General features: G+C 43.9%; 1 protein-coding gene across 1 annotated transcript in view; it reads right to left on the bottom strand.

Moving 5' to 3' along the window:
• Window positions 1-27,740, bottom strand: part of CACNA1A (calcium voltage-gated channel subunit alpha1 A) — a 253,604-nt gene that overhangs the window by 8,617 nt on the left and 217,247 nt on the right. The window contains exons 40-48 of the mRNA XM_079966539.1: window positions 24,610-24,715; window positions 23,156-23,263; window positions 21,177-21,277; window positions 18,064-18,173; window positions 17,044-17,182; window positions 15,122-15,235; window positions 9,069-9,104; window positions 2,340-2,532; window positions 197-444 (exon numbers count right to left, since the gene is read on the bottom strand). Of these exons, the coding sequence (XP_079822665.1) occupies window positions 197-444; window positions 2,340-2,532; window positions 9,069-9,104; window positions 15,122-15,235; window positions 17,044-17,182; window positions 18,064-18,173; window positions 21,177-21,277; window positions 23,156-23,263; window positions 24,610-24,715 (1,155 nt within the window). The remainder of the gene's footprint in view (window positions 1-196; window positions 445-2,339; window positions 2,533-9,068; window positions 9,105-15,121; window positions 15,236-17,043; window positions 17,183-18,063; window positions 18,174-21,176; window positions 21,278-23,155; window positions 23,264-24,609; window positions 24,716-27,740) is intronic.

The raw sequence follows: 27,740 nt of genomic DNA, 5'->3' as shown, positions 1-27,740 counted from the left end.
CTTAGCAATACATGGGCTGTCCATTCATGTCTTGCTTGGGCCAGTCAGGATCATAAAGTTCCATCAGAGAGATCCAGAAACTAATAACAGGGTGGGTAATTGGAGCTTGATTCCCTAAGAGTAGAGACTCTCTCCATACTGGACACACCTGGATCAATCCCTAGGGGCGCAGCATGGAATGGAAAGCCACACCCACCTGCCTGTGAGGCATGTGGTCTCGGCCCTCACTGGGTGAGCGAGACCAACGTCGATCTCTGGAGCGAGGCCGGCTATATTCGTGCCTCTCTTGTGAGTACCGCTCTTTGTCAGAAGATGTGTGGTGGTGATGATGGTGGTGGTGATGGTGATGGTGTTTCCGGTCCTTTGGCCTGCCTCGTTCTTGGTCTCTTTCTTTGGGAGGTAGGTCACCTGACTGTGTGGTCATGCTGAGGTCCGTGCCCAGCCCTGCCAGTAAGAAGAAAGAAGGCAGTTCAAGATTGAATGTTTTAGTTAGAAATATTCTGCACATGTCAACATATGTCCCCATCCATCCCTGGCATCTAAGCAACAAGGGAGAACAGCAACCACAAGGAAATCCTGAAAGCAACGTTTTGCATGGCTGGTGTTGTGAACCTGAAGGAACATGTGCCCAGGACTCAGATACCAAAGTATATTGCTTTTCTCGTCTGTCTTTTCAAGAGCTCAAGCAGCTACTTGGGGCTAAATCAAGACTGATGGGGGAGATATGTGAACAGGATCTTCCACAGCTGATTAAAATGTTAACAGCAGCCATGGAAGAGAGTACGATAGTACTGGTGTTGTGGTGGTGCTTTAAAACCTCAAAATGCAATTTTCTTGATGAAAATTGGACTCTTAAAGCTGCTATTTGCCTTCCTGGGCAAAACAGAATATACAGTGGTACCTCTGGTTACGTACTTAATTCGTTCCGGAGGTCCATTCTTAATCTGAAACTGTTCTTAACCTGAAGCACCACTTTAGCTAATGGGGCCTCCCACTGCTGCTGCGCCACCGCCGTACAATTTTTGTTCTCATCCTGAAGCAAAGTTCTTAACCCGAAATACTATTTCTGGGTTAGCGGAGTCTGTAACCTGAATCGTATGTAACCTGAATTGTATGTAACCTGAAGCGTATGTAACCCGAGGTACCACTGTACATGTTTTGCCCTGCAGTGCAAGTATCAGCTCTGGAGGTTAACAGCAACTTTAGAGCAGAGGGCAGGAGGAGTGTGTGTGTGTGGGGGGGGGGGGAACAGAACTGCAGCACCGGGGAGGCTTTAAAAAACCCTCATGCCACCACTCCCCCAATTAAAATTGTCCTCCCCAAGCTATTTGCCCCATGGGTGCAAGATTAATTAAGACTTTGCACTGCATGGAAAGCAAAATTTCAGTTTGCTGATATTAATCAGAAAAACAATGCTAAAGGGTTTAATCTACACATATACACACACACACTCCTAGTGCTGCAGTTGCAATATGAACAACCCCCCTATTGCTTTTATTAACACTTAAACTGTGGAGATCCAGTTCATGGATCACCCACATCATAATTATTTTGGCTCGCAGAAGTCCCTTCATAGAGGGATCAGAATTGGTTTCCAGTGAGTCCTCAATTTAAAGTAGGCTCTCAGCTGACAAAATGCTCCAAAAGTACTTCTGGATCCCATACACAGTCTTTTGACCTACAGTTTGGGGAAGGACTGATCTGCAAAGTAAGCAAGAATGAAAGTACCTGAGGCATATCTTACATTTCTCACAAACCTTATGTGCTATTATAAAGGTCTATTATGCAATGCCTCTAAAAGAGCACAAGTATGCATTTGCACATTTCACATGCTGCAACAAAATCAGTGAACAGTTTTGTAACACTTTAAAGACTAAGGCCCCTACATACTTTTTGTTTGTGTATGTAGGTGTTTTCTGCAACATGTCTTTGACACAGTAATAGTGCATCTGCAGCAGATTTATAGTGAACTGTCTACACATTTCCTCTTTATTAGTTATGTGATTCTTCCCAGTGTTACAACATTACTGCCACCTGGAGGGGCACTCTGGAACTATAGGGCAACAAAAAGAAAACCTGCATATACCTGTACAATTATACTGTGTACATCAAACATATTCACCAGTTATTGAGAGACTCACACCTTAAGATGCTTGGCAAGGAGGAGCCTTAGATCTTTACATATATAGTTTGACCAGCTACCATAATTCTAAAGCTGCCATATAATTTACTCTCTGGAATTGTGACAGTAGCAAAGATTGCAGCTATTCTGAAGTAAGTAACTAAAGGACTGAAGCCTCTGTCTCTAGGGTTTACTCCTGCTGGTCCTGCAATCTGACCTGTGTCCACATCAGTATATCGGCTGAGTGAGCGCTCTGATGTCCGGTGGCCTCGTTCCCGCCGCCGGTGATGCCGCTGGTTCTCCTCTGGGATTACCCTTTCCAAAGAGTAGTCATCCAAGCGCATGCCTTTGGAGCGTGAGTGGCCCAACATGGAGGCAGAGCGTTTCATGGGGCTTGCATCTGTGATTGTCTGGAAAGGGACAGAAACCCAGAACAATAACTGAACTGGCACTTTATGAGAAGGCAAACCCCCATGGATTTGATAGACAATGGAATACTATGCCTCTTTCTAGGCAACTACTCTGTCATGTATAGCTCAGCTAAAGAACTATGGGCACATCTATCCATCTTCCCGTCCAAGTTGCTACCCAAGCCATCTTTCTGTGCCCATAGTTATTAAATTAATGATGCATATATGAACCTCTCTCTCAAGATATACCCATTTGCCACAAGTGCTAGGAATGGTTGTCTAAAGAGTTATGGAGTATGAGGTTTTTATTTTGCTTGTAAACCACCAAATCTTCCTTCCCAATCTGCTGAAGAATGAATGCATGGGTTTAGCTAGCATACAGAACAGTTGCCATGTTGTCTTTCTCCCACAGATGATACAGAAAAGGGCCAAACCCAGATTTCATTAATCATGTGACTGTTACATATAATATTTTTCTTTCACAAATAGCTAGCGCAGGGTTGTCAGTTGGGACTGGGATCCTGGCATGGGGTAGGTTTGGTTTTAATGCTTTGCCTACTGATGTGTTCTTGATCCAGATCAATTAATAGGAACATTCCCAAACATGCAACGAGCAGGTGCTGCAGGTCCCCTGAATCAGACTACAATTGGGGTGGGTGGGTCACAGCCCTCTATACCAGGACACTGAACTAAACTAGGTTCCCCACACTGGCCATTTGAGAAAGAAAAATCCTGCATTTAAGAGCAATCCACATGATTAATGTGGACTACATATGACAGTGGTTTTCAACCAGGGTGCCATGGCACCCTGGGGTGCCTTGAATGGTGGTATCTGTGCCTCTTTCCTTCCTTCCCTCCTTTGATGCCCTCCTGCAACTCTGCCTCTCAAAGGCTTGCACAGCTGTTTGTTGCAGCAGCCCTGGCTACAAGCTCTGCAGGCAAATGGTCCTCTGGGGCTGGCCAAAGGGTACTTCCCAGGCCCCTGTGGGACAGTATGAGGAGGTACCTCTCTTTGGGGCAGGGGGGAAGCTCAGAGACCAGGGGCGGCAGCAGCAGCTGCCTGGAGGACTTCCAAGGAGAGGGGAGAGAAGAGGCTGAGGGAACACTCCACAAGAGAGGGTGTTTGAAAAAGGGTGAGATAACTGGGCTCCTGAGCCTCACAGGGATGCCGCAGAAAGAATGTAGTTGGTCAAGGGAGCTGTGGACTCAATAAGGTTGAAAACCTCTGACATATGACATAGATGTGTTTTTTTAAAAAAAATTAAATGCCAGGTGTGGGGGGTAGGGAGTGGAATTGTCCTCAGAAATGTAGTGTGCTTGGAGAAGAGGCATATGTTTTCTCCCCCACCTGTCCCCACTGCCCAGTAATTAGCATTAGGGGGAAAATCTCCCTCGTTAAGTAATTTGTCAAATGTCATTCATTGTTCTTTTATTACAGAACGTGAAGGTACACCTGATATTATAGTACTGGACAACAATTTACAATACATCTTATTGTATGTTAAGATTGGTGCCAGTAACAACTCCCAAGATTCTTATATGGTTTCCTCAGCTTTGCTCAAATCATTGTCTGGCACCCCTCTTCTTGAATAGGACACAAGACGACTGGGTCTTGGAGCCTGAATTGAGACCTCTTGTTACTTCTTCCTTCTTAGGTTTTGGGGGTCATGCTCATTATCTACATTTATAGGCAGCTATCTCTAGGAATAAAGACATTTCAAGGTACAGTACCCTCAGAAACCAGAAAATCTGCAAAGGCTCTTGGAGGCCATCTTGTGATCAATAAAAACAAAAAATGGAAGGCAGTGATTTAGTAGAAAGGAGGCCATAGAAAAATCTGAATGCTGCCAAATGCCCTGTGACTCCCACCCCCTACCCTATGTTACCTTGTGCTTACTCACAACATCAATTTCAAAAACTACTGGGTTGGGCTGACACCATGATATATTAAAACAACTTCAAAGAATCTGTGTTTGGTATTTCAGATTTGCTCAGCCAGAAAGATCTTGGTTTAAAGTAGAGATGGCTAAACTGTGGTTCTCCAGAGGTAGTTGGACTGCTCATCATCCAAGACCATGGCCATGCTGGCTGGGGCTAATGGAAGTTGAGTCCAACCACATCTGTACAGCCCTGGTTCAAAATATTACACAATAACAAGCCAGAACAACAAGAATAACAAAAGGCCCTCTACAAAGTCTTACAGAATAAAAAAGCTTTTAAAAATTCATCCAACTTCTTCTGAATTACATTATTATTGTATGAGAACACCACTAGGTTGAAATTAAACCTAGAAGTCACAAATTACACATTGCTTGTATAGGTAAAATAAAACACATTTGTGTCAACTTTGATTTAATATGGGTGAAAATACACACATGTAACTGTATTTATTATTCTTGTGCACACAGAGTTCTGATTTGTAAATTTAAATGTGACCAAAAGATATTCACATGCAGTAATCTGCAACAGACAGTAGGAATATAGGACTGCCCTATACAGTGGTACCTCGGGTTAAGAACTTAATTCGTTCTGGAGGTCCGTTCTTAACCTGAAACTGTTCTTAACCTGAGGTACCACTTTCGCTAATGGGGCCTCCTGCTGCTGCCGCCGCTGCACAATTTCTGTTCTCATCCTGAAGCAAAGTTCTTAACCCGAGGTACTACTTCTCGGTTAGCGGAGTCTGTAACCTGAAGCGTATGTAACCCGAGGTACCACTGTACTGAGTCAGAGCAGCAATCTAAGTATTGCCTATATTGATTGGCAGCAGATCTTCAGGATTTCAGACAAGCTTCTCTTCCAGTTCTACCTGGAAATGCTAGGAATTGAACACAGGACTTTCTATATGCAAAGCAGATGCTCTGCTACTGAGCTATGGCCCTTCCCTGCATTATAGGGCCGTTCTATGGTCCTTTATAGTATGTTACAGATTATTTCATTTGATAGATGTGTCATCCTGAATATATAATTTGGGTCTGAAGTAGCAATCACATTTGATTTTGGATGCATACTTATTATGTTTTGTCATTATGTTTTGTGACACAGAGATTTAATCATAGCTTATTTGGATTGGATGTTGATATATATCATCCAAACTTTTGGTCAAGAGATATTGGAGACATCTGGATCGAGAAAATGAAAAGGGACCAAATTAACAGAAAAGTATGAGGGATGTTTTTGGAGATTATGCTGCTAGTGGTTTTAACACATCCTTTCAGAAACAATATAGGACACAAGTCATAAATTCAATTACATATGTATGGACAGTAGTCACTTTCAAATGATATAATCTGTGGTGGTTTTCTCATGAAGAACACTCCATAACTGCACTGAAGACTACCTTGTCTCCAAAAACATATCTAATGCACCCTGGACCACATTCCAGGCTGAACAGCTTCAGTAATGGTTGTGAAATATGACTTGAATTATTAAACTGTAGGAATGGTACTGTGAGAAACATTCAGTCATGTCCTTTCCAGCAGCAGTGAGGAACCTGTGGCCCTCTAGAAGTTGTTGGACTCCAGCTACCATGAGCCCCAGTCAGCATGGCCAATGGTCAGAGATGATGGGAGTTGTTGTCCAATAACTTCCTGAGGGTGACATTTCCCTCACAATGCCTTACAGCAAGCACTGCCAGAACTGGCCGTGTGTAGTATCAACCATATTTATTTGAAGCACCAGCAGTCATATACTTTTAAAAAACCATTTTTTAAGCAGCCATGAAACTTGTCCAGAAATGGCTATACAGTTTCCGGTAGCTACTACGCAACTTGAAAAGTAAGCTGCCTTCATAAATGCCTAGCTGGAGTCTTATCAGGTGAACTGTAAATGTTGCCCACAAAGAAAACATTATCTTATATCCATTCTGGGAGCGAAATTACATTTTCTACCCTTTTTGTGCATACCCCAAAGTATTGGAGTTCTAGAGTATCAGGAAAAGATCAGTCACACATACAGCACTGTATTCTACCTAAAAAAAGTTCATTATTGTTTTATTTTATTTTATTTTAATTTAATTTAATTTAGGTAAATTTAGGGAAAGACAAATTAATAATCCCATGTGCAAACAAACATGTTTCTTACCACTTGAAAGCAGTATATTCCATTGCAGAACAGGGATCAAGGTTCCACACACTATCCCTGCCTTGGACAGATTAACACTTCTCCATTATACTAAGACATTGTTCCCTCCCCTTGAAATCACACTAACTCAGAAAGAGGAAATGCTAAAGAAAGAAACCAGGACTCCTGACCCCACAGTCATACTGCTCTGACCAAATAATCCCACGTCTCAGTATGCAACCCAGAAATCCTAGTAGTCAACTCGCCCATATTTAACACAAAGCCAGAAATAACACTCTTGCTTACAATCCCTTCCCTGCTGGAGCCACCTGACTCTTCCTGTTTCACAGGACAAGAGAGAGAAAAATTACTCACTTGTAACTGATGCTCTTTCAGTTGTCCTTCCCCTTTTCCCACCTATATATAGGTGCAGATGCATATGCTACCAGGCCTTCCAGAAACCTCTCTCCAATAGATTATACTTGGAGTAACCTCAGCATGGGGCTGCTTGTGCATAGTGAACCACAATTAAAATCAAACAAGTTACCACAGAGTTGCAAATAACTCTCAAAAAGGAGTTAAGCTGATCCAGTCACCTCAGACATGTAAGACTCCTACCTCACAGTTTCATCAGAATCTATTTGGGTGGGTATTCTCAGACTTAGACTGAAGGGAACATGCTGTGGTAGACATCTGGGAAAGGGTCAGAAATGGACAGAGATAATTTAAAATAGCATCACATATAAGCTAGCAACCATTTATTAAAGAGGCTCGGTCAATTTTGAAAAAAGTAAACAAGAACAATGGTATCTTCTACAACATGGCAGTTTCAGCAAGTACATTCATTGAAAAAAGACAGCCATTCATAGCTCTTAAGGGATCCTGCTGTAGGAAGTACAGCCAGTCATATCCAGGTTGTAAGTTTTTCCATCTTGTGATTCCCTTCTCCAACTAGATGTGCTTCAGAATTGAAGGAAAGAGGCACAGAAATTTCTCTGAGAGATTGCTAAGAAAACCACAGACATTTCTAATTAAAATGGGAAGCTTTCTTGATAGGATGCCTCCTTTTTATCAAGTAAAAATGAATGGAGGTGGTTGGAGAAACTATCCCTCTTAGGTGCTCTCTGCACAACATTATTGTGGATCTCAGATATGCACATTCAAGTACAATCAAGACTTGGTCACACCATATCTGTCAACTCAGCAAATTCAGGAAATGGTAGGCTGTGCTTGGGCTGCACAGTCCACACATGGGAAGCAGATAAATGGACACAGAAAGCTCAGTGTCACACCACCACTTTGCTCAGGCAACACCATTCTATACCAAAAGCATGTGCTAGAAAGCAAGAAAAGCTTCCCATGTGCCCTAACACTCTCAGCTCAGCACATGAGTGCTTTTGCAGTGAAATAAAAGGCAATTCCTGCTCTGGTGGCTCACTGCTGAGCAGTTGTTTCTGGAAGGCCTGGTTGAATGCACATTGATTCAACAACTGCAAATGGGCAGATCATATTAGAGAAGAAAGAGAGGAACATGTTGGACAAACAGAATCCAGGATTTGGTGGAGTGAATGTGAGAATGGATAGCTGGTCCAGATTGAGAAAGAATTCCCATCCACCCCACAAAACAGATGGAAAATGGAAATAAGTAATTGGGCATCTGACAGACAGAAGCAGCAGCAAGGCATTTTGTGGCACCTTAGAGAGCTATAGACTTATAGTGTAATTCTGTTCATGCCTACTCAGAAGCCCCACTGAACTTACACTTCCTTGGACTAGAGCCCACTTCATCAGATGTGTATGTACACACACCAATTGAAGGCAACACTTACCATGTCTAATAAAGTGGGTTTTGGTCCATTAAATCTTTAAAATGCCCTTGGAAGGTACAGTAGGTTACCAGCTAAGTTTTTCACAGCCCAAGGAAAAAGGCAACAGAAATGAGGAAGGAGCAGAACTATGGTTAGAATGAGTGTGGTGCTGTGGACACGCATATAACTTTCCCCCCAGCAGGCCCAGTAAATAGACAAAACAAAAACTTCATCTGGCCCAAAGGATGTTTTGGCCACATGAAAAGCTTCAATTGGTGTGATGACAGAAAACCAGCCTGTTACTGGGCTAGAGTGCTTAAAGAATTATTTTAGCACCCGTTAAAACTAACATGGCAGACAACAGAGGCAGGAGCAGAAAATCAAGTGTATGGCTTGAAGCAGAGAGAGTGAAAGCAGGAAGAAGGTATGCAGAAAGGAAGAGAAAGCCTAATGAAGACAAGATGAGGACAGAATGGGCTGGAGAGAAAGTTTTTTGCCTGCATAGCTTTGAATGCAGCAAAAGCAATTGGGAATAGAGTAAGAGAGAGAAAGAGGTGTGCATGAAGATAAACACATAGGAGTTGGCAGCTTGCTAGTCTGAGGAGCCCAGGGGAAGGGAACTGGAGGCAGCGAGCGCGCAGAGCCAGGAGCCCAGGCTGCAGTACATACACTGAGATTATTCCCTCGCGGTCGCGCCTTCCTCCACTGTCGCAGCCATACAAGACGGTGCACACAGAAACGGGAAAGAGAGAGAGAGAAGGAAATAAATATAAAGGCAAAGGGAAATATAGGACCAAAGGGGAGGGTGGAGGAACCAGAATGTGGTAAGGGATTGAAGGGAGGAGTGTAAGGAGAGAACAGTCAGGTTAATGTTGGTCATTTATGCACAAGGCCAGCCCAGCCCAGCCCAGTGCTGGAAGCTCATATTCTCAGATATTTGGTTGCTCTTGACAACCAAGATAAACAAAGATAGACACCACGAAGGGACGGACAGTTCTCAGTAGGGATGAGTTGAGCAGCACAGCGGAGACAACAGCAAGGCCACACACTCCCCCCCCCAACCCAAAACATGCGGCAACAAGCCTCAGCCACTGTTAAAAGCTGCAACATTGTGCACGGCCCAAATGGGGACAGTCACCCCTACACGCAGAGCTGCTCTCACTGATTGGCTGGGCCCCCTTGGCTTCGCAACTTTGGCCTTACCAGCCCAACCCAGCCCAAAGGAGGCAGAGTAAGGCAAGGGGAAACTGCAGAGGAAGCCCTGAGCAGGATTTGATAAGTGGAGAAATAGAGGTCTGTAACCTTGGACATACCTACAATGTTGGGAATTCCAAGAAATGAATTTCTTGCCATTTCTTTGGATGGAAGCAAAGTTTGGGAGATTCTTTGTATGCTAACTCTGAAGCCTAATGAGAAAAGTGTAATGCTGAAAGGGACTAATGAATAGAATATGAATGGCTGTACTGCCTTTTTTATTTGGTAATTGATGTTGGTAGGTGCTGCTGCCATGGGTGTTCTCTCTTGATCAGAATAGCTTCTGGTCAGAGATGTGACTGCTGAAATGGAAACATTCAGCATCCTGATTCTTGCATTGTTTCAAACTGGTATAAAGGCTATGAATCACCATTTACCTTGGATGGAGAGAAAGGCAACTATACCTGTATATGTGGGTGTGGGTGAGGGTGAGAGAGAGAGAATTAGGGAAGGGATTTATCATAGGTGGTCACAGAGCTGTTTGACAGTGGAACAGGGTGCATTGGAAAGTGATGGGCTCTGATTCACTGGAGGTATTTAAGCAAAGGCTGGCTGGGCCTTTGGCAGACATGATGTAGCTGCATCCCTTGCAGCGCTATGGTTCTAAAAACATTCCCACTAACCTGACTTTTTCAGAATGCCTTACTTTAGACCTTTGGTTCTCCAAAATCAGTCCTCCTTAACTGATAAGAAAGGCATCAGTTTCCACCAAATCACCCCAGCTTAGTATTCTTGCCCAGCAATCACAACCTACACATATCTCTGATCTAAAGGCTGTTGCCGCTTCTCATCACCACAGGCCAAGATTTCTGAGGAAGCATCAGGAGTTTTCTGATTGGGTATTGGGAACTGTTACGGGTCCTCCTCAAAAAGACCCAAACAACAATAATTCTCTTGCAGAGTCCAGCACTGAGTCCACCTAGGCAGCCAAGGGACAGGATTATCATGGGGATGTTTTCTGCAGTGTGACATCCATAAGAGTGTATTACTGAGAGAGATGAGTCACACTGAACAGGCTGCTTCCAAACAAAACTAACTTTGGAGATTGGAAGACAAGTCCAAGACTGCAGAGTGCTCCAGTCTCCTTCTCCTCTCCCTGAAACCCAGAGCTAAGTGACAGGAGGAGGGCCAGCACAACCCCAGCAGTATGCACGTCTGGAGTCTGGAGGGAAGTGCAGGAAAGGGATGACCTGGTGGAAAAGGTACATGGCTTCTCCTATAAAACGTTTCCTGTACTCATGGTTGAGTGCTACAGCAACAGAGTAAGACCACAGCACAGGAATCTGGCATCTGGACACGAGCTGAGAGTAAGTTTTGCAATGGAAAGTGGCAGTAGGAAGGTGCATGTGTGAGAGTACCAAGGGAAAGGGCAGTGCTACAAAAGGGCTGGCAGAATGTTTATAGGAACAGCAGCATCATGACAGCACTCCGACAAGAAAGGTATGTAAGTGCCTGTGCTAGGACAGGGACAGAAATTGCCAAACTGGAGAAGGCAAACTACATGCAATGTGGCAGTTATCACCAAGTGTTACATTACTTTGTTTAAAAATGTTATGGCCTTCTTCTAATCTGTAGGGATAAAGAAGGCTATATGTCATATGCCTACAAATGGCAGTGGGGGAGGTTTGTTTCCTACTTATACAGATCGGCTGCAATAGGCTTGGTGAACTGAGACAGCATTGCTTATTGGAGTAGGGCAGGGTGGGGAGCCTTCCATTCTGACCTCTTCCCATTGGCCACACACAGTCTCACTCAGAAGAACTGGAACCAGGTACAGAGATGGAAGGCTCTAGGACAGGTACAGAGAACCTGCAGTCCTCCAGATGTTTTGGGGACTTCAGCTCCTACCAATACCAGCCAGTATAATCAACTGTTAGGTATGATGGGAGTTGTAGTCCAACAGCATCTGGAGGGCCACAAGTTCCCTACTCTGGTTTTAGGAAGTTCTAGCCTGTCCTTATTTTGGGCAGTAGATGTGCAGCATTTAGCAGCTTCATCCCGCCATAACTCCCTCTGTCGTTTTGAGGTTTGATTACCAGATGCAAAGCTCATGCAAAAAAGTAAAGGAGAACCAACGCCATTCACCTCCTTCCCTGCAAACAGATGCCCCCTTTCTGCACTGTAACTCATCATCACAGCTGTGCTGAAAGCAACACTTTCTATTACATACTGGATCGTCTTCTAGGAGCTGTGCTGATGTTGGATCAAGACTGCATAGAAGGTCTTATCAGTCCAACTCCAGCAGACAGGCATAGCAGGCAAGCATCCGGCAGCGATAAAAAGCCTAAGATGCTTTAAAGCAGCAGTGGCCAACTTTTTTTTTTTGGCAAGTGTACAACCACAAATCAAATCTAAAGAATAATACAGTGCTACTCAGCCCCACTCTGCAGTACATAATAAAATGTTCTAGTGTCATGGAACTGTTTTGCTTCTGTCTACTGGAGTAGACAATAGCACTGCATGAGAGAGCCAGGTAGGAGCACTGTGATTCCATGCCATTGTTAGGTCCATTTCCCATCGACATGTACTACAAACTCCTACTGCTTGTGTCAGAGGTTGGCAACCTATGCCTTAAAGCCATTGTTTCAAGTTCTTCGCCTTCAGAGAACCCTGATCACGCTGACCTTTCTGACAAGGAGCATCTGTATATTGCAAAAAATTGTGCTGAGAGTTTTAGGGAGCACATTTAGTTCACATAGTGCACTTGTCAGACCAGCTGGGTTGCTTCACAAAGCCCACATATGAGGAAAATGTGCTCCTTAGAATTTCCCTGAGGCTCTGTACTGCAAGGGAAGATTGCTAGTGGCTGGCAAGTCTTCTTTAAGGTGTATCTGTCATTACTATTCTTCTACTGAGGAACCCATTGAGGAACCTGAGTCTCCAGAACAGGTTTGAAAACAACTGTCTTAAGAGTAATAAAACCTATTGTTGAATCAAAGGGAGAAACCTTTGTTGAAAATGCAGTGTGGATGATGCCAAGCAGCCTACTGCTGGGACCTTTCCAAGACCAGTGGGCCCACTAGGTTGAAGGACAGCTTGCCCAGGGAGCTGTCCAGGATGCTGAGCTTTGGTGCAAGACAACCATGATTTATGTACCTCTGACTTAAGGGGAAGGTCTGTGTTTTGTAGCTAGGTTGCCATAGCTGATGTTTTCAACAAGTTGTGTCTGCTAAGATACTTATGAGTTATAATTTAGACCCTACTTGGTAGAATTGGGAGGCACAGTTATAAACTAATTGTAGCAGATAATGTATTTATTTTGTCCATGGTCTTCACCTCATAATATGCCCAAGCTCTCACTTGCACACATATACACAGAGACACAAATATGCTTAGCCTGCTGGTACGGCAGTAAATGCTGCTACACAGCGGAGCATGCTAAGAGCGACTGCTGCTGGGCACATGCTTAGCAAAGAGCACTCACCCCCAGCCCATTATCCCATCCCCACCTTCCGCCTTGCACAACACTGGCTGCTGGAATAGCATCTCACAACCCTGTAAAGTTTGCTACTATAAAGCATGCTTCATGCCAGATCAGGAAGCGTACATTACTAGCTGGACGGTAGCTGCAGAAGGACGCGGGCTTTGCTTTGACAGCAGCTGTGCTGTGACAGGCCACAGTTTAATTTAGCCTTTTCCTCCACTCCCCATCAGAGAAATGAAGAGTGAGCACAAGGCTAGCATACCAAAACAGCCCTCCAGGGGCCAAAGAAGTAAAATAAAATTCCAGCCTGGTCAAAGCAACAAGTTAGCAGAAATTATGCCTTCAAAACAAGACCACTTAAGACAACAAGAGGTGATTGCCCCTGTGAAAACCCAGTGGGAAAGCAGAAGTGCAAAGACAAGATCAGAAACCTGATTCCCAGATCCCAGGTCTCAGAGCAGAAATAGGGAAGCTGCGGCTCTCCAGAAGGCCTTGGGACTACAACTCCCATCATCCTTGACCACTGGCTAATGGGCTAATGGGAGTTGAAATCTAACAACATCTAGAGGCCCAGAGTTCCACATTCCTGTCTGATAGGGTGCTCTGTCCCATGGCTGGGATTTGTGGCATATGTTACTTACTCAGAGGACCCTCCTTCCCACCTTCCTTGGCAAAGAGGTGCAATTTCCCTTCTCAGGAAGGATTTGTTGCTTTACTACATTCACATGCCAATATTTCTATGCTTCTTAAGGGAAATGTCTCATTCTCCTCTTTAACATCTCCATCCGTAGACACGTGTATTGCAGCAAATGCTGCTCCTGCTGTGCACCTGCTACTGATGCAAATTGAAAGAAATGTGTAGCAGGCACTCAATGCCCGCAGGACATAAATGCACCATGGTATAACTCCATGATCTTAGTTGGACTGGTGGCAGCGAGGAGGCCAAACAGCCTACACACATCTGCTCCGACTTCATTTTCATCATGTGATTCTGACTCCCACTAGGCTGGAAGAAAATATCCACTTCAGTCTTGCTGCTACCCAGCTGTTTAACTGAGCTGTCTGGATTACTTGGTAGTCTACTAACTAGATGCTAAAGATCAGAAGGTTGTAAAAGTATTGAGGGAATTTGCTGCCTAATGGGACTTGGAGTGGACCCATTACATTGGAATCACTGCAGGAGAAGGCAGTGGTAGCATTGGAAATATAAGGGATGACTTCTACAGCAGAATGCTGACTTTAATGAGAAAGCCTGATAAAGGTAAAGGTAAAGGTACCCCTGCCCGTACGGGCCAGTCTTGACAGACTCTGGGGTTGTGCGCCCATCTCACTTAAGAGGCCAGGGGCCAGCGCTGTCCGGAGACACTTCCGGGTCACGTGGCCAGCGTGACAAAGCTGCATCTGGCGAGCCAGAGCCGCACACGGAAACGCCGTTTACCTTCCCGCTGGTAAGTGGTCCCTATTTATCTACTTGCACCCGGAGGTGCTTTCGAACTGCTAGGTTGGCAGGTGCTGGGACCGAGCAGCGGGAGCGCACCCCGCCGCAGGGATTCGAACCGCTGACCTTTCGATCGGCAAGTCCTAGGTGCTGAGGCTTTAACCCACAGCGCCACCTGCGTCCTGATAGCTTTCCCCTAATATTTGGACCAATAAACTGTGATGACAGGCACCTGCTGTCTTGTATGTAAGACATTATTCTGTGATGTATTACTAGGAAGTATCATCTCATGAGCATCTTCTGTGAATTTAAAGGGTTTAACATGAAGTGGGTGGGGAGAATCTGCAGGATGAAGAGGATGCAGGAAAGGTAGTATTATAAAGTCTAGCCCTTTCTTGAGGGGGGGGGGATTCAATATGCTATTTAGACTCAAGATTCTTTCAGAATGCACCAGTACTGAGTAGCACTAAGCCCAACATTGCTACCTCCTTGATGTGCAGGTGACAATGAGGATCACTGCTACCCCTATGAGCAAAAGAGAGTGCAAGGAAAGGGAGGTCATCACAGCCCTCAAGTTCAAAATGGGCTGGATAAAAAAACCCTCACCTGGTTTTCAGCAGGCAGTCGTGGCATGGAGGCAGCACGTCCATGACCTTCCATGGGCAGGTACTGGTCACTGTCTGAGTAGCCCTCCCTTGCCATCTCCCGCATCTCTACAGACTGGATTAGGCAAAGCAGATGAATTTATTGATTTATTTAAAACATTTATAAACCTCTTAGTATTTGAAAAGCCTCTAAGAAATGCACAACATTAAAAACAGTAAACAACATAATTAAAATAGAAATACAACATAAAACAAGTAAAACAGTACCAAGGAGAAACAGGAATTTAGAGAATTCATACAAGTAAAAAAAAGGGGGGCAATCTTATGGGTCAGAGAAAGCCTGGGCAAAAAGATACATTTTTATACCATGTCTGAAGCAATGGGGTCATGTCACATGGGATGCCAGATTTGGGGGAGCTGGGAGGGACAGATGTGGAACAACTGACCAAAGATTAAACGACTCAATGGACTTCAAACATAGAATCTACTTATTCTGGTCTCATGCTGCTGGCAACCTCTAGTCATTAAGTATTCTTCTGCTAAACATGATTCGACCTCCCCCTCTCTAGCTCTCATAAATATATTTCCTACCCAAATCCAGGAATACAAGTCAGAGGCAATGAGCATTTTAGATTCTGGATCTGCAGGTTGTTGTACTGCTGCTGTGTCCTGTGGAACCCCATATACAAGTGGCGACTGGCGTGGACTGGTGTGGTAGAAAGCAGAGAAACCAAATGCAACTAGACCCAGAACAAACTAATTCTGGTTTTTTCCTCAACCTCCTTCCTGGTGAGTACTACAAAGGCAACACTGAGAGGAAGAAGCTGACAGCCAGTGCCATTCTCTGGACTGGTTGTAAGGAGGAAGGCAGGCAGATGGGGGCTGGCTGAGGGCAGATAGACATTGGTGGTGCAGCATCCCATTTGCCTTAATGGAGCAGCCTCCATTGATATACAAATGGTTCAAATATGCTGTGCAAAGTCTTTGGAGCCTGCAGGACACAGCAAGAGGCAGGGGTGAATTCTCCTAAGGCGCTTTCTCCTAAGGCTGCCACATATAAAATCATGCAAGGAAAGAGGACCTTGCTAGTATTCTTGGAGAAATCACTCCTATTCTCCCAGTTCATAGGCTGAGAGCCAAATGCACACTACGGAGGAACATCTGTACCAATAACGTAGTAGACTTATGACCATGGAAAGAAATCAGTAGATTGTGACTGAAAATGACATGTAATGTGCCAGGATGGATTTACCTCTCAAATGACACTGTGTTCATGATACAGAGCATAACTGCAATTTTATCTTTAGGACAAGTATTTTGAGAACAGCCATATGAACACTGAGCATCAAAATTCATACTTCTCCATTTAACTCATGTGGAGCCCCTACAATCTAGGTGGTGGTGGTGAGGTTTTGCTTCACCTTTGGAGTCCCCTCCCCCTTTGTTTAAGGTAAGGTGAATTCATATGATTAAATTAGCATGGCAAGAAAGCAATATGAGCAAGCACAGGCTGAGTTCAGTTTATGGCAAAAAGATCTTGCAGCTGATTCACCACAAGTACAATTTGCAACTCATCTCCCTTTTGTCATGCTACCAAAACTTCATAGAGTAGGTTGCACAGGGTGCTGTAAATGTGGGCTGTCATGAGATCCAAGTGTCACACGATTCCTTCCCCTTCAGCTGAAGCTCAACCCATATTGGCCTGACCCACATCTCAACTATTTGCTCCTCTGAACTGGACCTTCCTGAGCAACTTTCCTATGATTCTGGAATTTTCAAAACATGATGTCTGATTCTAGTGAAAGATTGCATATTATAACAGACTTTAAAAAGATTTCAAGAGGACAAACTGGGTCAGAGAAGAGAGAAAGATTGAGAGAGAGGCAAGTGCCAGTCCAAGCACCTAGCTGGCACACAAACCACCTGGGAATTGGTCCGGCTATTGGGTATCTCTTCCGGGCGCCCTGGCTCTGGGCTCCAGGTTCCTGTCTTCTGGAACATTTCTTGTGCTCGTTGTGTGACCCAGGATTCACTTTCTTTCATTCCTCCTTCCTGCATGGTCCTGGAGCAGAAAGAATAGTCAGACTATAACAAGTTGCTGCACAGTCACAGACAGAGTCTGATGACACAGAATCATTAGCGTTGTGGAAATAGCTACAATAGCTGCCTTGTCAGGTTCCCTGCTATTCAAAACCCTAGAGTTTCCCAGCTAAGTAAACACAGCCAGAATCTGGTAGTTTTAGGAACTCTTATACAGTACCTGGAAAGCATACAGCAGGGATCAATCATGTACAGAACCAAATCAGGAAAACCCCCCACTCAAGTTGACATACTGAAAACCAGAGACATAAACTCCCTTGAGAATATTTAGTAAAGGCTTGTATGCAAACATCTAAAGCAGAAAATATCTATAAAAATACACTGTAGTGTTTCTGGGCTGAAGACTCCAGTTATATCTATTGAAGTGGTAATCATTGTGTGGGTTTTTAGTAATCTGTGATGAAGGTTCTACAACAGGGGTCAGCAAACTTTTTCAGCGGGGGGGGGGGGGAATGAACAAATTCCTATTCCCCACAAATAACCCAGAGATGCATTTTAAATAAAAGCACACATTCTACTCACGTAAAAACACTAGGCAGGTCCCACAAATAACCCAGAGATGCATTTTAAATAAAAGGCACATTCTACTCATGTAAAAACACCAGGCAGGCCCCACAAATAACCCAGAGATGCATTTTAAATAAAAGGACACATTCTACTCATGTAAAAACACGCTGATTCCCAGACCACCTGCAGGCTGGATTTAGAAGGCGATTGGGCTGGATCCGGCCCCTGGGCCTTAGTTTGCCTACCCATGGTCTACAAGGCGTCTGATTCTGCACATTCTGTTTCTGAGATGTCTTTTCAAATACAGGTCTGAAAGCTATATTGATTAAGACTCACGTTCCATCCCCTTGATCCAGTTGTGAGGAAGGGAGAGCATTCTGTCCTGGGCCACCTTCCTGGGATGGGGATGCTAGATCCATGCGCTGGAACATAAGTGGTGTCCGATTCTACAGGAAAGCACAGAATGATGCACAAGTTGGTATTTAGATATCTGTTGGAAAATACATGCAGCTATTAAATAGCTTCTTTTCCTCGAGTAAAAGTTCAGACCATTTGAAAAGCTGTCAGTGACAAGACAATCCCTGCATGCTTTGAACTGTGAGTGAAACCTTGCTCACAGACTGATACATTGCCTATTGGCTTTACTGAGAAGCCACCCTCTTCCCTCTATCAACTGTCAATTGGTAGCAGTCATTTCATTAGGCTGTAACAGGGTAGGTGGGGAGAGAGGAGTTCTAGGGCCACTCCACTGATGCAGCTGAGAGTCTAGCAACCATTGGCTCTTCCTTGCCTTGAATTGGCATTATAAGAACTTGTACTTAAGAACTGGCACTGAAGTTTGAGTATTTCCTCCTTGCCAGGGAGTTTTTTCCCCTGATTTTACTTAGCTCCAGTTCCTTCACAATCCCAAGAAGGCATCTCAAGATTCTCCTCCAATCCTGCCTTTGATGCACATTGCATCAAAATTATTTGGCACCTGCATGACTGCACACACACAACTGCACAAATACAGTATCATACATCCCTCGGCCCCCCTTAAAATACATTAGTTCAGGGATTCGTGGAAATCAAACTTACAGCATAGACACAGAATTGGCAAAAAAGAAAGAAAGAAAGAAAGCTGGATACTGAGGGAACTTTTCTCTTTTTTAAAAAAAATAATATTTATTAACATTTTAAAAACTGCAAAAGAAAGACAAAGGATTAAACAAAGCAAAACAATACAATACAAAAACAAAAACACCACACAACACCAACCCCCAAACATTAAATTAACAAAACCAAACAAACACAATTTAAAAAACATCTAATAAGTTCAGTATCTTAACTTTCATTTACTTGTTTCATCAACCTCCTCACAACTCCCTTTTTGTATTCCACTTTAATTAACTATTTCAGCAATTCCTTTCTGTTTTCTGTCCTGTAATTTATCTTAACATATTCTAACCTTATTTTTCCCTTTAATATATAATTGTCTTAACATATTTTAACTTTATTTTCCCTTTAATACTCTAATATTCTATTTGTAGTTAATTCCTTGTAACATTTCTACTAAAGCCATATAGCTCCTTTCCAACATTTTTCTAAGACTCATTAATTTTACAATATTTTTATAAATAGTCTTTAAACTTTTTCCAATCTTCTTTCACCGACTCTTCTCCCTGGTCCTGGATTCTGCCAGTCATATCCACCAATTCCCTATAGTCCATCAACCTGGTGATCTTCTGTCCGATGCTCTTAACTCTTTTCCAAGTCCCTTCTGCGAGTCTTCTTCATATTTATACATGAACTTTACTTTGTCTTCCGCTGATCTTATTTTCATTTTCCTTCCTTTGAGGCTAAAGAGTAGATCTCGGGGAAACTCCCACCTAAAAATGATTTTATTCCTTCTCGACAGGGCAACCAAATCTCCGTAGTTGAATCTAAGATCCGAAAGGTATTTCAGGACATCTTTCAAAATTTCCACTCTTGACTGTTGTTCTTCTAAGTTCCTCTGGTAGTTCTAACAGTCTCTTATTTTGTTCTTCTCTTTTTTCCCTCCTCTTCCAAGTCTGAGAGCCCTCACAGTTTTAATCTCTTCTTGACCCAAGTCCCGGTCCCAAAAGTCATCAAATTCCTGTGTAAGGAAATCTATCAAACTTTCCTTCTCCAGTTCAGGTAGGGCTCTGATCCTCGAAATCTGATTTTCTTTAAATTCATTCATAGCAGGCATCAACTTATGGTCATCAAATTGCATCTGTAAGGCTGGGACTCTCTCTCTCTCTCCAATTGTGTTACTTTAGCTACAACGGCAATAACTTTCTCCCTAGCCTTCTCCGCAGTTTGCCATGTCAAAGTAGATTCCTGTGTCAGTTTCTGAAGAGTTTCTATATTGGTGTTCACTTTTTGTCCCAAATTGTCAATTTTGGTAGTTACCAGATCCACCTTTTTGTGGAGCTGTTCCAGTGAGTCACTTATCTTACATAATACAACCACTAAGGCCTCTTCTGTCAACATTCTTAACCGATTCAAGGTCCCCAGAATCTCACAGGTTTTTATCTTGCAGCTGGAAATCCCCCCAGCTCAACTCTTGTGACAGTTTCAAAAGCTTCCTCTAGAGGGAAACAGTTCCTCTAGAGGGAAACAGTTTCTATTTATATTAGTCCTTTTAAACTCAGTTCAAACAATAAAGTTAGTTTCAATTTCCTGTTACTTTTACTCCTTTTTAAACGCAGACGGAGACAGTGGAAACAATGTATTCCTCTTATTTGACTAACTGTCAGTGAACGTTCTAATCATGGTCAATGAGCCTTCCAGGACACGTCAGTCCTGTTGGCAGCCCGTTTCCAGGATTGGAGCGGTGGTATATTAACTCTGTTCGCTCTCTCCTGCAGGTATACTCAGTCCAAAACTTTCTCCCCTCTTCTCCTGCCACCAAGGGGGGTTTAGTATTTTTACTGATGGAAATTTAGTCCTTTAAGATAGGCTTTCCGAGACTTCAGCTTGCATCCTCATTGCTTCAATCTATTTACAAAAGACCTCCCCGTTTCGGCACGAAATTAAGACGTTTAAAAATCCAATTCTCCGCTCTACTCACGGGTAGTTACTTTAAGATCAAATTGTCCACAGGAAAAAGTCAGCGCTCTCCGGCAACAGCTATGCGGCTTCGCTCCGTGGAAGAAGCAGTCAATTCGAAGCACCGTGCCACTCACCCCACGTCGCTCCGGATCCCCGAAACTGGGTTTCCCCACGAGTAGGGGAGGCGCAAAAGGTGCCAGCCGAATCCCACGTTCACAGGCTTCACCCGCCTGTGATTTCTAGTGGGTCTCCGCCTTCGCCGTGGCAGCCAGACCCGGGTTCCTACGAAGCAAATTCCTCCCGATCAGAGGAATTCCACCATTACCGGAGGCGCTAACCCGGAAGTCCCTGAGGGATCTTTTCTCAAACCATGTTTTATGGTTGCCACATACCTGCTCCTCCTGTATGGCCTGCAACTTCTTGGCCTTACTTTGGCGGTAATATTCCATGATCATCATGGCTGCATAGATTTTGCCCACTGTCAGATCGGTAGCTGTAGGATGAAGAAAGCAGAAAGAAAACGATAAATTGCTTCAGCTTATTTTTCCCTTAGGTTTTTCTAAAGGTGAACTCTGCCTTCAGTTTTGGGCTGAGATTTCTTGGTTGGTGGGATGCCATCACTGTAAGTCTGTGTGTGTCTGCATGTAAAATTGTTAATTCCTTCATGGGTTTTGCAGTTGCAGCTCAGGTAGACATCTATGGGAAAGTTCCCAAATTTAAATTGCTAGTCTCAGACACCACATGGAGAGTTGAACATGGCCTTATTAGACCTCTTTTGGCAAAGTAAACACAAGGGGCATATGGAGATGTGCATTAACTCTACCTTCTTGCGATCATTCTAATCACCCTCCACAAGTTGGAGGGTAATATTCTGAAAGGAGGAGCCTTTTAAAGAACAGCTCTTTCTCCTCTGTAATAAAATAATAGGAAAGGGATTTATTTATTTATTTGCAGAATTTTTCTTTTACCCTTTACCAAGTGGCCTAAGGGCAGGTTCCAATAAAATCAAAGTACACAACAACAATGCAGATAAGTGTGTGTGTGTATAATGATTAATCAAGATTATTTTTTATTTTATACTTGATTGTAAAAAACTCAAAGTGGTTTACAAAAAAGATGAAACAACAAATAATCAATAAGAATTAATAACAATTTAAGTCTTTCAAAAAGTAAAATTAATAAAAAATCACAATATACAAGTTCCTTTACCTGAAAACACCTGCTGTCTGAAGGCTAATTAAAGAGAAATGTATTTACCTGACATCAGAACCTACTCTGCGTTGATACCTGTCTGATCTCGAGAAAAGTCCTCCAGAGTTGTGGTGCTACGATCAAGAGCACCTATCTCCAAGTTTTAGTCAATCAGGTATCCATTAATGGTGCTACTACCAACACAGCCTCCCTGATACGTCTCAGCATATGGGAGGGACAATATTGGGAGAGGTGCTCTTTTAGTTACCGTATTTTTCGTCCCATAGGACGCTCCGTCCCATAGGACGCACCTACTTTTTTTTTGGGGGGGGGAATAAAGGAAATTTTTTCCCCTTTATTTCCCCCCCAAAACCAGGTCGGGGAACAGTGGGATGGCAGCGCTGCGCCTCCCCGCTGTCCCCCGAGCTTGTGGGGCTGGCCGATGTCTGTCCAGCGCGCGGGGCGCTCTGCTTCAGGGCTCCATGCGCGCTGGGCGGCAGGCTGCTATCCGCAGCGTGGGGAGCCCGGCGACATATAGCCAATGCAGATGCTTTAAAAAAACTGGCATTCTGAACTAGTGACAATCTTTGAACTGTGCTCAGGAGTTGCCCTATGTAAAGTGCATTACAATAGTTAATCCAGGAAGCTACTAGGGTGTGAATTAGTGTGGCCAGGCTATCCCTGTCCAGACATGGACATATGTGATGAATCAGCCATAGCTGTCAATAACCACTGTCAATAATCAGCCTTCAGTGGACAAGGTGGCATTACAGAGTAACTTCCAACTATGCACTTGATCTTTTACGGTGGGGTGGGGAACGTCTGGACCATGAGGAACTCTTGTCCCACCATGGGATCTAAGTTTATCCATGAGGCTGTTTTCCCCAAACCATGCCCATCTGTCTATCAGTTGACATCACTGGGTGACAGCTGATGAGGATGGTTCAGTCCTGCTGAGTGCTGCTTTACCATTGTGTTCCCTGTGAGACTATCCATGTGGAAATAACACAGTTCTCTCCATTGCCAAGATGACATTGCAACAGTAATTTCCATAAAGTTATTTCCATAAAGAAGTGAGTATTTGCATGAACTCAGTGTGGACAGAATGAATGTCACAGACAGGGACAATAATGACAACTCTTACACTGTCACAGGCAGGGACAATAACGACAACTCTTACATTTATGAGGGGTGACCAGGAGATCCAGAGTTTTCTGGGAGAGGTTGGGCCAGATTGCCATCATTTCCTTCCTCAGCTCAGCATCCATTTGCTGTTTGTCAGCACCCCCTAGAAGATGTAAGCCAGGGATGAGACACAACAAATAAACAACTGGGCACCTGATCTCCACCCTCTCCCCCAGAAGTATTAGAATATTTAATCTATTTCTCTTGGATTCTGTTAATTCTCTGGTCAATATTGAAACCAAAATTGAAAAGAAATGACTTCCCCCAAGGATTCCTGGGAACTGTAGTTTTCCCTTACAGAGGTACGATTCCTAGCAGCCTTAACAAACTACAGTTCCCAGGATTCTCTGGGGGAAGTCATGTACTTTAAATGTGCATTGGATTAAATGTGCATTGCTTTAAATGTACGGTATGGATGTGCCCCGTTGCTGTTACAGCCACTCTATATCAGAGTTGAATCAGTCACACTTCACATTGTAGGTGTTAGTTGGTATGTTTGACTATTGCTGCCCTCAGCATTTCCTGGGACACAGAAAGCTGGCAAGTCAGAGAGGATTCTAGAACAGTTTTCTCCTTAACATTCTAAAGTTCTACATCAGAATATTCTACATCATCATCATTATTTTTTTGGTCAGGGTGCATTCCATACCACTCAGTAAGATGACTCCTTGCATGTAGATCAGAGATGGGGAACCTGTGGCCCTCCATATGTTGCTGGACTACAACTCCCATCATCCCTGACCATTGGCCATATTGGCTGAAGCTGAGTCAGAGTCCAGCAGCATCTGGAAGGCCACAGGTTCTGCAACCCTTATCTACACTTTGGGAGAAGTCTTCCTGAAAGATGTGGAATGCACCCTGGGGCATTCTGTTCCATGGGAGGTTTCGGTGCTCCCTGACCTCAGCTGTAGGGGGCAAGGAGACAAACTACTATGGCAAAATAACCAGAAAGATCTCCAACCCAAGCGAGTCAGAAAAGGGGCCTTGGAGCTTTTAATAATGACAAGTACATTTCATCCTGTGTAAAACTCTACAGTGAAATGTTCCTAGGTTTTAAAGGCAGTATCATTCTTCTGATGGGTCTTTAACATACCGGTAACTGCTTTCTTCATGCATAGGCTGGTACTGTTATGTTTGACCAATTAAGAGGCAGAATGCCTACCCCTTACTACTCCTCCCTGGGGAATATCTGGTCCAGGGAGCCTTGTTTCTCCTATAGGCATTTGCATACATATTTATGTGCAATGTATCGTCTATATAAAAGAACTAGCAGGTATTATAATTGTGCAGTGGTAGTAGTGTAGCGGATGAGGTTAATCTGAGGCAAAATTATTGCTAATTGAAAACTTTTCCCAGGCTTTGCTTTCCAATATTTAATTTCCCAGAATTCTCTAATCTGTCAGGAAAGAAACTGCTCTCTCTTGCTGTGTTTATGGGGGTGTCACTTGCCTTTGGCAATCTTGATGTCAAGTGCAGTCCGGATCAACGCCATGAGGGTAGAATTGAAATGGACTGTATTGTCGTCTGCCACAGGCAGGTCCATACGAAGTAGTCTCTGCAGAAACCCAAGCAGAAAGGTGTCATCTCACAACTCCCCACCACCCAGGTTATCATGCACAGAGGAGTATATGAGCTCTGGGGAGAACTCTGAGTTCAATAACTTGCATCAAATCCTCCTCCTCATGTCTTAACCTCACTTCCCACCCAATATCACGAGGACCAGAGGCCAGTTGCAATATGTTAATATCTGGATACTCGGCTCTTATCACACCTTATTTTGCTTTCACCCAACTGCTTTCAGATACTGGCATGTGGAGTACACATCAGCTACTAGAAGATGGGCCTGGAAATAACCCCACATAATAACTTTATGGACCTGGTTGCACTCCTAAACGTGTTGCTTAGAAATTCATCCCACTGAGATTTACCTTAAACATTCTGCAAGATTATCTACTGGGTTTTTGCCAATGACTTTAGCCAGAGATGACTGTAGTCTGAAGACCTCTGCAAGGAGACCCTTATGTTGTCTGTATTAGACTTGGAGGCAGTTTCCTGGCTTCTGTTCTAGCCCACTGTATCCCAATCAGTTTTCAGAAATAGGAATATTCTAGACTCCTAGCTTGGGTCACTAGAGCTACTCTCATCCCCTAGCTGTAGATGAGTCCCATGTGTCCTATCCAACTAAGTCTCTCATGATGTAATCTCTCCTCTCCAGAATGTATCCCTTTTAAGGTCCTCTTCCAAACTTACACAGAGTTCTCCCCAAAGAGCTCATTGTCTATATAAAAGTAAAAAAGTGTAAAACAAAGGAAAAACCCAAATAAAATCCCAACTATCCAAGACAGCAGTAGACAGCAGTGGTAAAGGGATAGGGTCCAAGGAGAATGCACACAAACATTCAACAGAACAGATTTCATCAAATGCGCAAGACTAGAGCATGCAAAAAGAGCATGCAGCATGCAGCACAGTGCAAAAGCATGCACAGAGAACACGTTGAGACTCATTCATAGCTCTGGTATAGATTGCTCTAAGGGAGAGATCCGGATTGTGGGCTCTTGGTGCAAAAAATGGGTGCATCCTTAAGGTAGAAAAGAAAGAAATGAAATTGACAGACTATGGGCCATGTGCCATTCCTGAGCCAAGGCTGTGGGCTGGAGATCACACAAGATGCTCAGGGTGGGGCTTGACCAGCTAGTGCATTAGCTGAGATAGGACCAATGGAAATGGGGGTTAGACGGTCAGGGTCCTTGGGGTTCATTAAGTGGATGTCACTGAACAGAGGTGCACAGAATGACAGATGAGATCAAAAACTCTGAAGGAAGAGGAGAAAGAAAGAGGGAGACACACATATAGATGATGGTGATGATAATGATGATGACACATTAAGTAGGAAGATCCCTCAGGAATCTGATGTCCAGAAAACCTGTAAATCTTGGGAGAGCAGCCTGCATTAGACTGAACAGATCTTCCTCAGTGCTTCGTACTTGGGAGCTCAGAATTTCCTCCTCTTTGGCAATTTGGTAAGAATGCTGCCTGTGCCCTCACATTACCTTGTGTTCCTGAGCTGTCCATGAACAAGGTACATGGCCTGTGCATCAAATCCATTTCTGTCACATAACTTAATTCAACCTGTCAGAAGATCTTGCAGAGTCAAGCCTTTCTTTTGGGCCATATGCAGGATCTGTTGTGGATCCCAAAGGTGAGGCACCTCATAAAACAAGATGAAGCAACCTTATTTTCCTTCTCATCCCTTAGACCTTTCTTTTGCATTGCATTCAGAATTCACAGAGGACTGGGGATGGACTCTCTGGACTTTTTGGCAGTTGACCAAAAGTTTAACAGTAGTTGTAGAAATTATATTTTTGCTTTGCAACCAGAACTCAATAGCCACACCTCTTGGTGACTGCCTCACTCAGGGCTTGTCGACTTTTCCAATTGTGCGGTGCCTAGAAAGCACGGGTCCAAGAAGTTTTCCCTTGCCCTGTTCCTTTCCAAGGGAAAACATGCTCTTTAGCGATAGATTGGAACAAATGGCAATTTGGGGGGAACCTGAATTGTTATTTGCTCGGATTACAATATAATAATAATAATTTATTATTTATACCCTGCCCATCTGGGCGGCTTCCAACAAAATATTAAAATACAATAGTCTATTAAACATTAAAAGCTTCCCTAAACAGGGCTGCCTTCAGATGTCTTCTAAAAGTCTGGTAGTTGTTTTTGTCTTTGACATCTAGTGGGAGGACATTCCACAGGGCGGGTGCCACTACTGAGAAGGCCCTCTGCCTGGTTCCCTGTAACTTGGTTTCTCACAGTGAGGGAACTGCTAGAAGGCCCTCGGCGCTGGACCTCAATGTCTGGGCAGAACAATGGGGGTGGAGACACTCCTTCAGGTATACTGGACCGAGGCCATTTAGGGCTTTAAAGGTCAGCACCAACACTTTGAATTGTGCTCGGAAACGTACTGGGAGCCAATGTAGGTCTTTCAAGACCGGTGTTATATGGTCTCGGCGGCTGCTCCCAGTCACCAGTCTAGCTGCCGCATTCTGGATTAGCTGTAGTTTCTGGGTCACCTTCAAAGGTAGCCCCACATAGAGCGCATTGCAGTAGTACAAGCGAGAGATAACTTGAGCCCTAAAGAGCAGTTTTCCCTGGAGGAAAGCAGCGGGACAAGAGAAAGTGTGGATAAACCCTCAGTGGATACCCCAGGATTCTGGCAGTCTACAAGACTGGGGGATTATCCACAGCTACCATTTCTCCTGCTCTTTCCAGATACAGGTTTGCACTCAAAAGCTCCATGTCCAAGAGTTGTTGCGTCCCTGCCCCCCTTGAAGCTTTCCCTGTGAAAACCTGCTCTTTAGAACCCAATTGGAGCAAGCATCAATTTGGGTTTCCCAGATTGCTGTTTGCTCTGATTGAGCTTTAAAGAGTGGGTTTTTGCAGGGAATGTGATGGGGCAAAAAAAGAGAGAGCACTTGAATGCGGTGTTTTAAAGCGCAGACTGTGCCTGAAAGAAGTAGAGGAAATATAACTGTGGATAAACCCTGAGTGTTACTTTGCTTTTATGAATGGCATAGGAA

The sequence above is a fragment of the Podarcis cretensis genome (assembly GCF_951804945.1).
Source record: "Podarcis cretensis genome assembly, chromosome: 2".
Taxonomy (NCBI): Eukaryota; Metazoa; Chordata; class Lepidosauria; order Squamata; family Lacertidae; genus Podarcis; species Podarcis cretensis.
The sequence above is the reverse complement of the archived record's forward strand: the minus strand, read 5'-3'. Positions and strand labels throughout refer to the sequence as shown.